General features: G+C 40.2%; 1 protein-coding gene and 1 long non-coding RNA gene across 3 annotated transcripts; one reads left to right on the top strand and one right to left on the bottom strand.

Moving 5' to 3' along the window:
* The first annotated feature begins 319 nt into the window (after nt 1-319).
* On the top strand, nt 320-4280 carry LOC125258987. The gene is made up of 3 exons (XR_007182708.1): nt 320-408; nt 3625-3717; nt 3916-4280. It is a non-coding gene; the product is annotated as an uncharacterized LOC125258987 (long non-coding RNA).
* Nucleotides 4281-5579: 1299 nt separating this feature from the next.
* LOC125258975 (resistance to inhibitors of cholinesterase protein 3-like) lies at nt 5580-9180 on the bottom strand. Of its 2 annotated transcripts, XM_048176252.1 has the most exons (3): nt 8106-9179; nt 7740-7897; nt 5580-6178 (listed from the first exon to the last, which is right to left on the bottom strand). In XM_048176252.1, the coding sequence occupies exons 1-3, from the start codon at nt 9041-9043 to the stop codon at nt 6048-6050; spliced, it is 1227 nt and encodes a 408-aa protein (XP_048032209.1). In that variant the 5' UTR covers nt 9044-9179; the 3' UTR covers nt 5580-6047. The 2 variants fall into 2 exon arrangements, with proteins under 2 accessions (XP_048032209.1, XP_048032208.1); XM_048176251.1 differs by having other exon boundaries at nt 5580-7897; nt 8106-9180.
* Between the last annotated feature and the right edge of the window lie 5937 nt (nt 9181-15117).

Below are 15117 nucleotides of genomic sequence, written 5' to 3'. Positions count from 1 at the left end.
TGTAGTTTTTTCCTGGGTGTGTTAAAAGAAATAGAAGAGGAAAATTAAGGCCCTGAAGTTACCATTAGGTTGGTTATCTTTGTGTTGGCTATATAGCCACCTTTACAACCACCATATGGTAGAGTAGCTATTCTCCTTTGGTCATAGCTAGAGTTTGTATTAGAGATTGGCACTCTTTACTTCAGATAGATCTATGTTAAGCGTCGGCCTTTGGGGCTGACTGACATTGTTTGGCTTGGGTTGGCAGATGGGAGTTTTACTTACTCAAACATGTTCTAAGGGCAGAAAGGAAATGATTGGTTTACATATTCAACTAATGAAATTGAAGCAGAGGCGGGGTCAAGCCGTTTGAAATTTTAGAGGGAACACTTCAAACTGATGTAACTGGGAGAGCGCATCTAATGTGAGGTAAGTGAATTTTGCTATATGTTTTGCTAAAATTCAGATAATTGATAAACATTAAAATGCAAAGAAACGCTCATCTTATAGTATGAATTTTGATTCGGCTCCATAATCAGTCGACTGCACCAATGCTGCTATTGTGAAAATGGAGTAGATAGGCTTCATTTTAATGCTAGCATTAAAAAAGCATGATCTATGAAGCCAGTATGCTACGACAGAACTGTCTCAGATCTCTGTGACATTATGCATCTCCTGCTGCATGTAAGAAGTGGTTGTGCTGTTATTTTTGGTGACGTTAAACTATGCGCGTCGCTGCTCTTAGGGCTGCAGTACTCAATAGGTTCGTATCGCTGTTATTTTTAGTGAACTATGGCTGCTGTCAGGGAAAGAACTACTCAAGTTGTGTTGCTGTGTAAATTTCGCTACTCCTTGCTCTTGAACGAACACACATACACACATACACACACACCGAATGACATTAAAATACCCGTCTCGATCTATAGAAATTTCAGATGCTTCATCATATTGGTTCCGTGCTTTCCTGCAATAGTTCCATGTATTTACTGACCGCAGCCTAAAAATATCTGTCACTATTTGTAAAGCAACAAAACAAAGAAATACGCGCTGCTCTCCGAGCTGGAGTCAATAGGTTCAATAATAACTCAATAGATTCATATTACTGTGTTGTTTTAGTGTAGGATACTATATGCTGCTCTCAGGGCTGCAGTACTCAATAGATTAATATAGCTGTTATTTTAGTGTACTATATGCTGCTCTCAGGGCTGCAGTACTCAACAGATTAATATAGCTGTTATTTTAGTGTACTATATGCTGCTCTCAGGGCTGCAGTACTCAACAGATTAATATCGCTGTTATTTTAGTGTACTATATGCTGCTCTCAGAGCTGCAGTACTCAATAGATTCATATCGCTGTTATTTTAGTGTACTATGTGCTGCTCTCAGGGCTGCAGTACTCAACAGATTAATATCGCTGTTATTTTAGTGTACTATATGCTGCTCTCAGGGCTGCAGTACTCAACAGATTAATATCGCTGTTATTTTAGTGTACTATATGCTGCTCTCAGGGCTGCAGTACTCAATAGATTAATAACGCTGTTATTTTAGTGTACTATATGCTGCTCTCAGGGCTGCAGTACTCAATAGATTAATATCACTGTTATTTTAGTGTACTATATGCTGCTCTCAGGGCTGCAGTACTCAATAGATTCATATCGCTGTTATTTTAGTGTACTATATGCTGCTCTCAGGGCTGCAGTACTCAATAGATTAATATCGCTGTTATTTTAGTGTACTATATGCTGCTCTCAGGGCTGCAGTACTCAATAGATTAATATCGCTGTTATTTTAGTGTACTATATGCTGCTCTCAGGGCTGCAGTACTCAATAGATTAATAACGCTGTTATTTTAGTGTACTATATGCTGCTCTCAGGGCTGCAGTTCTCAATAGATTCATTTTACTGTGTTATTTTAGTGTACTATATGCTGCTCTCAGGGCTGCAGTACTCAATAGATTCATATCGCTGTTATTTTAGTGTACTATATGCTGCTCTCAGGGCTGCAGTTCTCAATAGATTCATATCGCTGTTATTTTAGTGTACTATATGCTGCTCTCAGGGCTGCAGTACTCAATAGATTCATATCGCTGTTATTTTAGTGTACTATATGCTGCTCTCAGGGCTGCAGTACTCAATAGATTAATATCGCTGTTATTTTAGTGTACTATATGCTGCTCTCAGGGCTGCAGTACTCAATAGATTAATATCGCTGTTATTTTAGTGTACTATATGCTGCTCTCAGGGCTGCAGTACTCAATAGATTAATATCGCTGTTATTTTAGTGTACTATATGCTGCTCTCAGGGCTGCAGTACTCAATAGATTAATAACGCTGTTATTTTAGTGTACTATATGCTGCTCTCAGGGCTGCAGTTCTCAATAGATTCATTTAACTGTTATTTTAGTGTACTATATGCTGCTCTCAGGGCTGCAGTACTCAATAGATTCATATCGCTGTTATTTTAGTGTACTATATGCTGCTCTCAGGGCTGCAGTTCTCAATAGATTCATTTAACTGTTATTTTAGTGTACTATATGCTGCTCTCAGGGCTGCAGTACTCAATAGATTCATATCGCTGTTATTTTAGTGTACTATATGCTGCTCTCAGGGCTGCAGTACTCAATAGATTAATAACGCTGTTATTTTAGTGTACTATATGCTGCTCTCAGGGCTGCAGTACTCAATAGATTCATTTTACTGTGTTATTTTAGTGTACTATATGCTGCTCTCAGGGCTGCAGTACTCAATAGATTCATATCGCTGTTATTTTAGTGTACTATATGCTGCTCTCAGGGCTGCAGTTCTCAATAGATTCATATCGCTGTTATTTTAGTGTACTATATGCTGCTCTCAGGGCTGCAGTACTCAATAGATTCATATCGCTGTTATTTTAGTGTACTATATGCTGCTCTCAGGGCTGCAGTACTCAATAGATTAATATCGCTGTTATTTTAGTGTACTATATGCTGCTCTCAGGGCTGCAGTTCTCAATAGATTCATTTAACTGTTATTTTAGTGTACTATATGCTGCTCTCAGGGCTGCAGTACTCAATAGATTCATATCGCTGTTATTTTAGTGTACTATATGCTGCTCTCAGGGCTGCAGTACTCAATAGATTAATAACGCTGTTATTTTAGTGTACTATATGCTGCTCTCAGGGCTGCAGTACTCAATAGATTCATTTTACTGTGTTATTTTAGTGTACTATATGCTGCTCTCAGGGCTGCAGTACTCAATAGATTCATTTTACTGTGTTATTTTAGTGTACTATATGCTGCTCTCAGGGCTGCAGTACTCAATAGATTCATATCGCTGTTATTTTAGTGTACTATATGCTGCTCTCAGGGCTGCAGTACTCAATAGATTCATATCGCTGTTATTTTAGTGTACTATATGCTGCTCTCAGGGCTGCAGTACTCAATAGATTCATATCGCTGTTATTTTAGTGTACTATATGCTGCTCTCAGGGCTGCAGTACTCAATAGATTCATATCGCTGTTATTTTAGTGTACTAATGCTGCTCTCATGCTGCTCTCAGAGCACTCAATAGATTCATATTACTGTGTTATTTTAGTGTACTTCATTTTTACAAACTCTACAGATGTTGACGTATCTTCATTCATTTTTAATTCCTTATCATGTAGGTCGATAATGATTGACCGTGACCTAAACTCGATGCCATAAGAAGAGTTTTTCCAACAGCCAAGGTTCTTCTTTGCTGGTTTCATGTACTCCAGGTAGGTTTATTAAATCTTTTGTACTTGAAAAAATTCTGGGCCTTTAATTGGCAGTATTGAGTTAAAATAAAGTCACAGACCTATTAATTTTGAAAAAACAAAATTCTAATTCAAATAAAGGTATTTGCTTTTTTTCAGTCATTTCATTTTTACAACAGTTTACTATTTCCTAACTTGTTCTTTTATTTCATTGTTCAGTTACCTGGATGACCTCACAGAAACTGGACGAATCAAAGGAGCAAACACTGAAGAGACCACTAATGCTGCCCATTCTATGATTGCAAAAGGCCTGGGTGCAAAAGTGGAGATAAAAAAATGGAGTGTGTTTGGTTCCACCCGACACAAGCACACAATGTCACAGTGTGGACTTGGTCATGCACAAATGCGACTGCAAAAGATTTCAATGTGGATGTGTATGCAAACACTTAATTTTTTCACAGAACATTGCAGAGAAACAAGGACTTATAATTCAAGATCTTACAGCAGAAGTAGCAAAAAAATTGTTGACAGTGAATCCTACATCGGGGTCAATGAAAACCTTACCGTCTATCAATTTGATGGGAGTGTAGAAACTTGTAAGTTGTAAAGGGACCAAATTTTGCACATGCATTGCGAATAGCCATGGAGAGGTATGTGTATGTATATTGTTTCCCAACATTCTGTACCCAACATCATCTGAGAACATATCTGATGATTCACACTGCTTTAGGTCCAGTGAGAGAAAACCAGTTACACTGCAAGCCATGCTTACAGATCTCCATGAGTGGAGCAAATCAGAACATTTTTGTGAGGATAATGAAGTGTACAGGTTAGTTATTTCAGTTTAATAAACTGTCAAAAAAAGAAAAGCGACTGTACAGATGCTTTGTATAAGAACAAATTGAAGGAACAAATATTAATTTGAAGTAATCAAGAAATAAAAAATAAAAAAACCCACACAATTCTTTTTAATATTTTATTTTATTTTATTTTTTGTACAGCTGAACACTGCACATCAAGAAACAAGAGTTCGAAACAATGTGCAAGTAAATAAAATAAAGTGGGAAAAACCTTACTCGTGTGGAATCAGTGCTCTCATCTTTTCCTTAAGACATGCATCAATTAATGAAAAAGTGCCCTTTATAACAGCAGGACCAAGACCATGTATTGCCAGGTCAAATGTTTCCCAGTTATTCTCTAGAGCAGCCTTTACACCTTTCAAGATCTTCCTGCAATAGAAAATACAAAAAGCTATTTAGTTTTCCAGTTCAACTGATCATTGAATCATTAAGTTAAAGGGTTAGTTCACCCAAAAATGAAAATTCCGTCATTAATTACTCACCCTCATGTCATTCCACACCCGTAAGACCTTTGTTCATCTTCGGAACACAAATTAAGATATTTTTGATAAAATCAGATGGCTCAGTGAGGCCTGCATTGACAGCAAGATAATTCAGTGTCCAGAAAGCTACTAAAGACATATCTAGTTCATGTGACTACAGTGGTTCAACCTTATTGTTATGAAGTGACGAGAATACGTTTTGTATGCCAAAAATGATAAAAAGACTTTATTCAACAATATCTAGTGATGATTTCAAAACACTGCTACATGAAGCTTTAAATCTTTACGGAACTTTTTGTGTCGAATAAGAGATTTCATCAAAAATATGTTAATTTGTGTTCTGAGGATGAACAAAGTTCTTACGAGATTGGAACGACATGAGGGTGAGTAATTAATGACTGAATTTTCATTTTTTGGTGAAATATCCCTTTAATGTCAAGTGTAGTAGTAAATTGTTATTAAATTACTTGCAGTCTTCTGTTTTGGCCATAGCTGCATGGACATTCCCCTCTCCTAAAGCCCCAGGGTATACTCCACTTTCCGCGCCCGGACATGTCACACGCAGTCGCGTCCGCGCATCTTTCAAAGTATACTAAACCAAGGATGCGCACAGATGACCGAGTTCGACATATGCGCAGTGCAATTTTTTCTATACTATTATCAGACATTGTGTCATGGATATTCGCTGGGCAGGATCGGAGAAGAAAAATAGTGCAGCCACCATTGCAGCATAGTTCAGAAGATACACCAAGAGAACAGGAATCAAAAACGATGGAGAAGGCATGCTTTTGAGTTTACTCGTCTTATTTTTGAATCGTTCTTTACACACACTCTTCTTCGACGACTGCACATTGTGCTCAGTACTGTGCGTATTGCCACCTAGTGGACTCTTCTGTCCTGCTTGCGCTTGCGCTGTTGCACGCGCACCGTCCGCACGGTCTCGAAATTTGGGCTGCACGCGGACGGGGTGTGCGGCCGGCCGCGAGCCCTCCGCATGACGAAAATTATGTCATGCGGACGGTGCATGAACGCAGACGGCTGAAGTATACCCGGGGCTTAACAAGGCTTGACCCACTCTTTTCTGGGGGATGTATTTTGTTGCCAGGTAATTTATGTCCCCAGACAGATCCTTGCATTCATCTAAAATACAAATAAACACAACAGCATAATTATTTGTAATAATGTCCAACTTACAAGCATTACAAAAAAATAACAAAAGATGAAGTATGTGGATACACTCACCGTCCACCTTATTAAGACCACCTGTATATTCATGCAGTTACCCAATTAGCTAATCATATGGTAGCAGCATAATATTAACAAAACATCAACAACATGCAGATACAGAGCTCCGGTTAATGATGTTCACATCAACTATCAGAATCAACAAAACAATAACCGTGGCATGGTTGTTGGTGCCATATTTCAGATCCTGCTGATATACTGGGATGTTTCTTACACAAAAGTCTCTGAGTTTGCACAGAATGGTACAAAAAATATTAAGTAAGCAATAATTATGGGGGTGCAAATGCCTAATCTGAGGCACAGAAACTGTACAGTTGAAAAAAAACCCCATCTTTTTCCGTCTTCAACTGTCCAGTGAGTCTGTGTGTAATGATCACTGTCTGTTCCTGTCTCTTCCCGGACTACATTCCCCATCATCCTCTCTGCCAGCCACATTCACACACTCCACACTAATCACCACACCCAGCTGCAGCTCATTACCAGGACTATAAAGGACTTTCACACACACCACCTCACCGCGAAGTCTTGTTTCCCCAGTGTGCAATTCTAAGCGTTATCTCCCTGTCTTCTTGTTTGTTACTGTTCTTGCCTGATTCCTGTTTACGACCCATTGCTGCCTGCCTCGATCCTTTGCCTGTACCCTGACTACGACTCTGCCTGTTCCTGTTTTGACCCTGCCTGTACGACCACGCTCACTTTTAATAAAAGCTCTGCATATGGATTTTACCTCGAGTCCCGCTTCGTTACACTGTGCCCATGAAATCTGCAGATTCTTATTCTTGGCTGCTGTTAGAGCCCATCCACTTTAGGGTTCAATGTCTTATACGTGCTAAGATGATTTTCTTCACACCACATTCATAAAGAGTGATCATGAGGTGCTGCCCCCCAGACCCCACCCAACTATTCTGTGTTGTGTGAGAAATTCTCAGGAGATCCATAGTTTCTGAAATACTGAAATTCAAATCAGCCCATCTGGAACCAAAAACCATGTCACAGTTAAAGTCACAGATCACATTTTCCCCATTCTGATGATTGATGTGCTTTTGACCTGTATCTGTATGATTTTATGCAGGGTGCAGTTGCCATATGATTGGCTGTTTGTATGACTCTATGAAGGAAATGGTGTACAGGAGTTCCTATTAAAGTGGACAGTGAGTGTATATTCCAAAACTGGTTGTAAAACATAGCAAGTCAGGCTATTAACATAATATATTGACCTATTTTGGTAAAACTGAACACCCCATAGTGGCAAGACAACTTGTCTACGATTATATTTACTTTTTATTTATATATATTTTAAAAGTATAACAATTCAGTTATAAGTAATGTGGAATTTCAGTGGAAGATATATTGTTATAAAATTTTACTATTATAAAGAAACATGATTCAAAACCACAAAACAAGGATACTGGTCTCAGAATTCCGTTTAAAGTTATTACTACTACTATATTTTTACCTTCACAAAGTTTGGGGTTCACCGCCAACTCCGCCAACTTCTCTATAATTTTCTTTTTTTGTCCCTTGGCCTTCCGTCGATAAGCCACTACAGTGTTTGGTGAGTAACTCTGGGGGAGAGCACCTCCTCTCCTCAGTTCATCTGATGTGACCAGGTATCTGAAATATCAATGTGTTATGTACATTATAATAATCCTTGAAAAGACAGAGGGCCTTTATCTTTTAAAAAAAAATCTCTTTAGAGAATCAAATACAAAAGAAATAAGGATTTGAACCATGCAATAAGATAATTTACTTGATTTTTAAAATAACTGATATGCAGCATAATTTGCTATAATTAATAACACATTTATAGAAAAAAAATGACCTGTTTGAACTTGGTTGAGTCCTGAGCTGCTTCCTGAATTCCTTCATTTTGGTTACTTTCTCCTGAACTGTCTTGTCCCTCAGGTTCTTTGTCTCTTTCTTCTGAACGGTCTTGTCCCTCAGGTTCTTTGTCTCTTTCTTCTCAGCTGTCTTGTCCCTCAGGTTCTTTGTCTCTTTCTTCTCAGCTGTCTTGTCCCTCAGGTTCTTTGTCTCTTTCTTCTGAGCTGTCTTGTCCCTCAGGTTCTTTGTCTCTTTCTTCTGAGCTGTCTTGTCCCTCAGGTTCTTTGTCTCTTTCTCCTGAACTGTCTTGTCCCTCAGGTTCTTTGTCTCTTTCTTCTGAACGGTCTTGTCCCTCAGGTTCTTTGTCTCTTTCTTCTCAGCTGTCTTGTCCCTCAGGTTCTTTGTCTCTTTTTTCTCAGCTGTCTTGTCCCTCAGGTTCTTTGTCTCTTTCTTCTCAGCTGTCTTGTCCCTCAGGTTCTTTGTCTCTTTCTTCTCAGCTGTCTTGTCCCTCAGGTTCTTTGTCTCTTTCTTCTGAGCTGTCTTGTCCCTCAGGTTCTTTGTCTCTTTCTTCTGAGCTGTCTTGTCCCTCAGGTTCTTTGTCTCTTTCTCCTGAACTGTCTTGTCCCTCAGGTTCTTTGTCTCTTTCTTCTGAACGGTCTTGTCCCTCAGGTTCTTTGTCTCTTTCTTCTCAGCTGTCTTGTCCCTCAGGTTCTTTGTCTCTTTCTTCTCAGCTGTCTTGTCCCTCAGGTTCTTTGTCTCTTTCTTCTCAGCTGTCTTGTCCCTCAGGTTCTTTGTCTCTTTCTTCTCAGCTGTCTTGTCCCTCAGGTTCTTTGTCTCTTTCTTCTGAGCTGTCTTGTCCCTCAGGTTCTTTGTCTCTTTCTTCTGAGCTGTCTTGTCCTTCAGGTTCTTTGTCTCGTCTTCTGTGCTGTCTTCTAACATAATTGATGTATTTAGAAACAATATTAAATGAATAGAGAACAGACTATCTATTAGTGAATTTTAATAATAGTTTATCAGCCTCTAAATATGTAAAATGCCATATAGGGTTAGTTTGCATAACACAGTAAAATGAATCTATTGAGTACTGCAGCCCTGAGAGCAGCATATAGTACACTAAAATAACAGCGATATGAATCTATTGAGTACTGCAGCCCTGAGAGCAGCATATAGTACACTAAAATAACAGCGATATGAATCTATTGAGTACTGCAGCTCTGAGAGCAGCATATAGTACACTAAAATAACAGCGTTATTAATCTATTGAGTACTGCAGCCCTGAGAGCAGCATATAGTACACTAAAATAACACAGTAAAATGAATCTATTGAGTACTGCAGCCCTGAGAGCCCCATATAGTACACTAAAATAACAGCGATATGAATCTATTGAGTACTGCAGCTCTGAGAGCAGCATATAGTACACTAAAATAACAGCGTTATTAATCTATTGAGTACTGCAGCCCTGAGAGCAGCATATAGTACACTAAAATAACACAGTAAAATGAATCTATTGAGTACTGCAGCCCTGAGAGCAGCATATAGTACACTAAAATAACAGCGATATGAATCTTGAGTACTGCAGCTCTGAGAGCAGCATATAGTACACTAAAATAACAGCGATATTAATCTATTGAGTACTGCAGCTCTGAGAGCAGCGACTCAAATTCCCGACCGTAAACGGATTCCCCGTTCTATTTCTGTCCACGTGCTTTGCAACGGTCGTCTTGATGAGTTCGGTTTAGACAGCTTTTAGCTGTTGCGGCGCGGCACGGCACGGCGTGACGCGATAAAAGATCGCGTCTGGTCACGGTGTAACTCTTGCTTTAAGAGCAGCATAGTAGACCAAAAATTACATCGATATGAAATTATTTAGGTTCTGTGTTCGCATATATCGGCTTTACAGACAGCTGGGTATTGGAAAATCATGTTTAACCCCATTTAGACCTTTAGCAGCTTAGGTGCAGTGGAGTTAGCAGTCGAATCAAAATACAAATGATCCAATATTAGACGATGATTCAGTTAGTTCTGTGCATTTTCAATGTTCCCCAATTATCTTAGTACACTTTAGAGGCTGTTTATCTTAGAATTTTAACAAAATATAGTGTAAATTCACTAACCTTAAATCCGCAATCTTCTATCAACAGTTGATAACGTATCTATAGAATCTCGCCAAATTAAAAAAAAAACATTGATCCCGCCTCTGCTTCAATTTCATTGGTTGAATTTGTAAACCAATCATTTTCCTTTCTGCCCTTAGAACATGTTTGAGTAAGTAAAACTCCCATCTGCCTTGGGTTGAGCATTGCTCCTCTGAACTCTTGTTTTATAGAGTTTATTTCAGAGTTGCCTCCTCTCTATTGAGAGTTTTAGAGGCTGAGTTTAAGCCCCAGGCAGATCTATGCTTGTGTGGCCCTATAGGCCCACAGCTATTGCTGGCCTAGGCTAGAACTAGGGTTTAGGTGATATATTTAAGTATTTCACCCTTTTTATTACTACCCCTGTCAGGAGAGTGTATTTTTTCCTAGTTCTGGCCTCCTCTTATCAGAGTTGTCAGGCTAAGGCCCATTACTCCTTTGGTGTAAGTGCAAGATAGATGGCAGCTAAGGTAGCAGACTATTGCTAAGTCTCCCAGGTGCTGTTGTCTCAGGTGATAGGCCCCTTATCACTATATGAATAAGAAAATGCTAGTGTTGCTGTGACCTTACTTTTCTAGAGCTTTTCATTCTATACTTTTAGTCTTTTCCCCTGAACCCCTTGAATTAAGATTCAAGCCTATGTGAAACAATGTTAGCTTTCTTTTAAGCTCCTGTTCCCTAGGGTTCAGTACAGATGTCTAATATGTCTTCGGTGAAAAGCGCCCACCCTTGGAATTCACAATTTCAGGGTAGTATGAATGAAAAGTGAAGCATTCCCCTGTTTCTCAGGGCTGTTAATGCTCTAGTTCTATTTTGCCCTACACAATGTGAGCCCAATAACTCTATTGCTGCCACAGGTTAGCACCTGTTTTCTGTAGTAGTAGGCTTTGCTCTGGCCTCCTTCAGAGCATGGTGACTAAGTTTGTACTCCTCTTGCTTATAAGGGTAAAAAGTGTTTGTTTGTTTTTTTGTTTTTGTTTTTTTACTGAGTATATGGCCTGTTGGAATGCATAGCTCGGGTGTTTAGTTTGTTTAGTGAACCTCACTATTCAGTTTGGTTCTTATGTAGCTCCCTTTATAGTTTGAACACTGCCACAAGATGTTGATTGTGTTGTTTGGAGTAGAAGGCTTTGTTTTTGGGCCTCCTTCAGAGCACAATAGCTTGTTATATCACAAGTTTTGTTGGTAGATGTTTAGTCAGAGTTTTGCTCACTTAGAACTAGCACTGCCACAGGTTTATGCCTGTGTTTATTTGAAGTAGTAGGCCGGTCTGGCCTCCTTTAGAGCATGGCAGAATATATTCTTTGTACTCCCCTTACTGTAAGGGTAAAACGTGTTTTTACTGTGTACGTTGCCTGTTGGAAAGTGTAGATTTTAAGATTAGGTTGAGTTAAGCTTGGTAACCTCACTTGATAGTTTGGTTCTCAGATTAGGCTCCCTTAGAGCTTAGACACTGCCACTGGGTGACGCCCGTGTCTTTCTGGAGTAGTAGGCCCTGTTTGGGCCTCTTTCAGAGAATGTTGGTTTAGTTTGTACTCTTCTTGCTTAAAGAGTATAAAGTGTTTTACTGAGTACATTGCCTGTTGGAATGTGTTGAATATAATTAAGCTCAGGTTGAGCTAAATAGTTAACCTCGCTGGATAGTTTGGTTCTCATATATGGCTCCTTTAGAGCTTAGACACTGCCACTAGCTGACGTCACATGTCTTTCTGGAGTCACAGGTCCTGTTTGGGCCTCCTTCAAGAACATGATGATGGTGTTGGTTTGTACTCCTCTTGCTTAAAGAGTAAAAAATGTTTTTACTGAGTACATTGCCTGGTGGAATGTGTGGTTTAAATTAGACACTGCCACTGGCTGACGCCTGTGTCTTTCTGGAGTAGTAGGCCCTGTTTGAGCCTCTTTCAGAGTATGGTGGCGTAGTTTGTACTTCTCTTGCTTAGAGAGTAAAAAGTGTTTTACTGAGTATATTTCCTGTTGGAATGTGTTGAATAGAATTAAGCTCAGGTTGAGCTAAATAGTTAACCTCACTTGATAGTTTGGTTCTCATATATGGCTCCCTTAGAGCTTACACACTGCCACTAGCTGGCACCACGTGTCTTTCTGGAGTCACAGGCCCTGTTTGGGCCTCCTTCAAGAACATGATGACATATGTTTGTAGTCCTCTAACTTAAAGAGTAAAAAATGTTTTTACTGAGTACATTGCCTGGTGGAATGTGTGGATTAAATTAGCTCAGGTCGAGTTAAGATAGTTAACCTCACTGGATAGTTTCGTTCTCAGATTTGGCTCTTCTAGAGCTTAGACACTGCCACTAGCTGATGCCGTGTCATTCTGAAGTTGCAGGTCCTGTTTGGGCCTCCTTCAGAGCATGATGGTATAAGTTTGTACTCCTCTTGCTTAAAGAGTAAAAAGTGTTTTTACTGAGTACACTGCTTGTTGGAATGTGTTGAGGTAGACTGTTAGGTGGGCACTCTACAGTCTTATCTGCAAATTAAACTCTATTTCAGTCAAAACGAGTTCCCATGTTTGTGGGCTCTTGCTTTATCAGCAATTGAGCTGCTTTAGGTGTGTGGCCTTCACAGGCTGCCCTGTAAGCAATCCCCCCACATCTGGGTGTCTTTAAGCAGATTAGGCATGTAGTTTTCACATGTTGGGCCTTTTGCAAGGCTGCTGTGATGTGTTCTACACGATCTAGAATTACTTCATGTTGCAGGCCCTTCCTGGGCCTCCATGATTTTGTGCCTACAGTATGGCTTATCTGTTAGGTTGAGCCTAGTACCCCCCTCGTTTAGAGGGTTGTTCTACATAGTACTTGGCTCCCTAAATCTGGTCAGTGGTTGAAGGCCTCTCTGAGGCCTCCCTGTTAAAGATCAACCCCTAGGCTGGTTGTACTACCCTTGTTTGGGTCCCTTTAGAGTGCGCAGCCTCATCAGTGCAAATAATCAAGCGCTGAGTAGATCCTAGGATTGAGCAGAATTTTACTCCCCTCATTGGTAAGGGTAAAAAGCGCTAAGCTGAGTCCTGCTCTCCAGGATGCCCATCTGTACATTCTGGACTGAGTACTGCCTCTTTGCAGTCCCTCTTACTGGATTCTTCTCAGAGGAATGTGAATTGAGACTCTGTGATCAGACTGGTTGTTGGCCCAGACTAGGTTACTTTAATTAGACCAGGTCAGCCTCCCTGGTGGCATTCAGGGTTGACTTTGTTCCCCTGACAAGTGACTGGCTAGAGTTCCTTGTCCCAATATATTTTTATTTTCTATGCAGTGGATACGGTAAATTTCGTGAATTCATTATTTAAAATCATTCATGTGACTGAAGTTTGTTTTTTATAATGTAAACGCCCTCACATCTTAAGACGCATAACATAATTATGCGCATGACATCATTTACTGTTTGCTTGCGCTGCTTCAGTGAAGCACTTTAGTGACAAAATGGGGAATAATAAATCTCCACTCAGAGTTGGGAAGAGAAAGCCTCTCACTGGCTTTTTTGGGATCTGCAAGGAGGAATGGCAGAGGATCCCCAAATCCAGGTGTGAAAAACTTGTTGCATCTTTCCCAAAAAGACTCGTGGCTGTATTAGATCAAAAGGGTGCTTCTACTAAATACTGAGCAAAGGGTCTGAATACTTAGGACCATGTGATATTTCAGTTTTTCTTTTTTAATAAATCTGCAAAAATGTCAAAAATTCTGTGTTTTTCTGTCATTATGGGGTGCTGTGTGTACATTGAGGGGGAAAAAAATGAACTTAAATGATTTTAACAAATGGCTACAATATAACAAAGAGTGAAAAATTTTAAGGGGGTCTGAATACTTTCCATACCCACTGTACATGCTGCAGAATTTCTGGAATGACATCCAGGATCTATAAGAGTATATTTTTGTAACCGTGTGTACTTTTTTTGCACTAATTAGTTTATCCACAAGGTGGCAACCATGCCCTGGGGGCATTGATTCACAAGGTAGTCAAAGTAAAAATGCAAAAACAGAACAGAGCGGAATGCATGCAAGCTACTGCCACCTGCAAATAAAATACCAGTGTATTTGAGTTACCTGTGTTGTCTCCTTCTGTATGCTGACAGAGGACCAGACCCTACAATGACAACCAAATCAGCACCATGAGCCTTTTCATCACCCCTAACAATCCAGTGAATCAGCTCTGCTCCAGCCTCTGACCTTAGTCTAGTGATGGCTCCAGCCCCTGAGCACAGTACAGAGATGTGACATGGAAGGTTGTTTCTCAATCTTCTGTCTAGATGCGACCATGGAGGTCGTTCCTTAATTTTCTGTTTGCCCAGAGATGACTAGGGAGGTTGTTCCCGAATTTTCAGTCTGTCCAGATGTGATCACGAGAGTCATTTACCTGTCTTCTATCTGTCTAGATGCAGCCACGGAGGTTGTTCCTAAGTTTCCGGTTAGCCCAGAGATTACCAGAGTGGTCGTTCCCAAGTTTCCAGCCTGCTCAGATGCAGCCACGGAGGTTGTTTCTAACTTTCCTGTTTGCCCAGAGATGACTAGCGAGGCTGTTCCCGAATTTTCCTTCTGTCCAGATGTGACCATGAGAGTCATTTACCAGTCTTCTATCTGTCTAGATGCAACCACGGAGGTTGTTTCTAAGTTTCTTGTTAGCCCAGAAATTACCAGGGAGGTCATTCCCAAGTTTTCAGCCTGCGACCACGGAGGCCGTTCCTAAGTTTCCTGTTAGCCCAGAGATTACCACAGAGGTCGTTCCCAAGTTTCCAGCCTGTTCAGATGCAACCATGGAGGTTGTTTTTACCTTTCTTGTTTTCCCAGATGTGACCGTGATGGTCGACCCCAAAATCCCCAAGATCCTTGAACTTCCTGTCTACGCCGAGGTGACTATGGTGTCTGCACCACCCG

The sequence above is a fragment of the Megalobrama amblycephala genome, linkage group LG23, assembly GCF_018812025.1.
Source record: "Megalobrama amblycephala isolate DHTTF-2021 linkage group LG23, ASM1881202v1, whole genome shotgun sequence".
Taxonomy (NCBI): domain Eukaryota; kingdom Metazoa; phylum Chordata; class Actinopteri; order Cypriniformes; family Xenocyprididae; genus Megalobrama; species Megalobrama amblycephala.
This window is presented reverse-complemented; position numbering and strand designations above follow the sequence as displayed.

Excerpts from the sequence above, each read along its gene's own strand:
- LOC125258975 (XM_048176251.1), bottom strand. The coding sequence starts at position 9,043 with ATGTTAGAAGACAGCACAGAAGACGAGACAAAGAACCTGAAGGACAAG. Across the intron at positions 7,898-8,105 it reads ACTCAACCAAGTTCAAACAG|ATACCTGGTCACATCAGATG; the intron begins GTCATTTTTTTT and ends TTGATATTTCAG.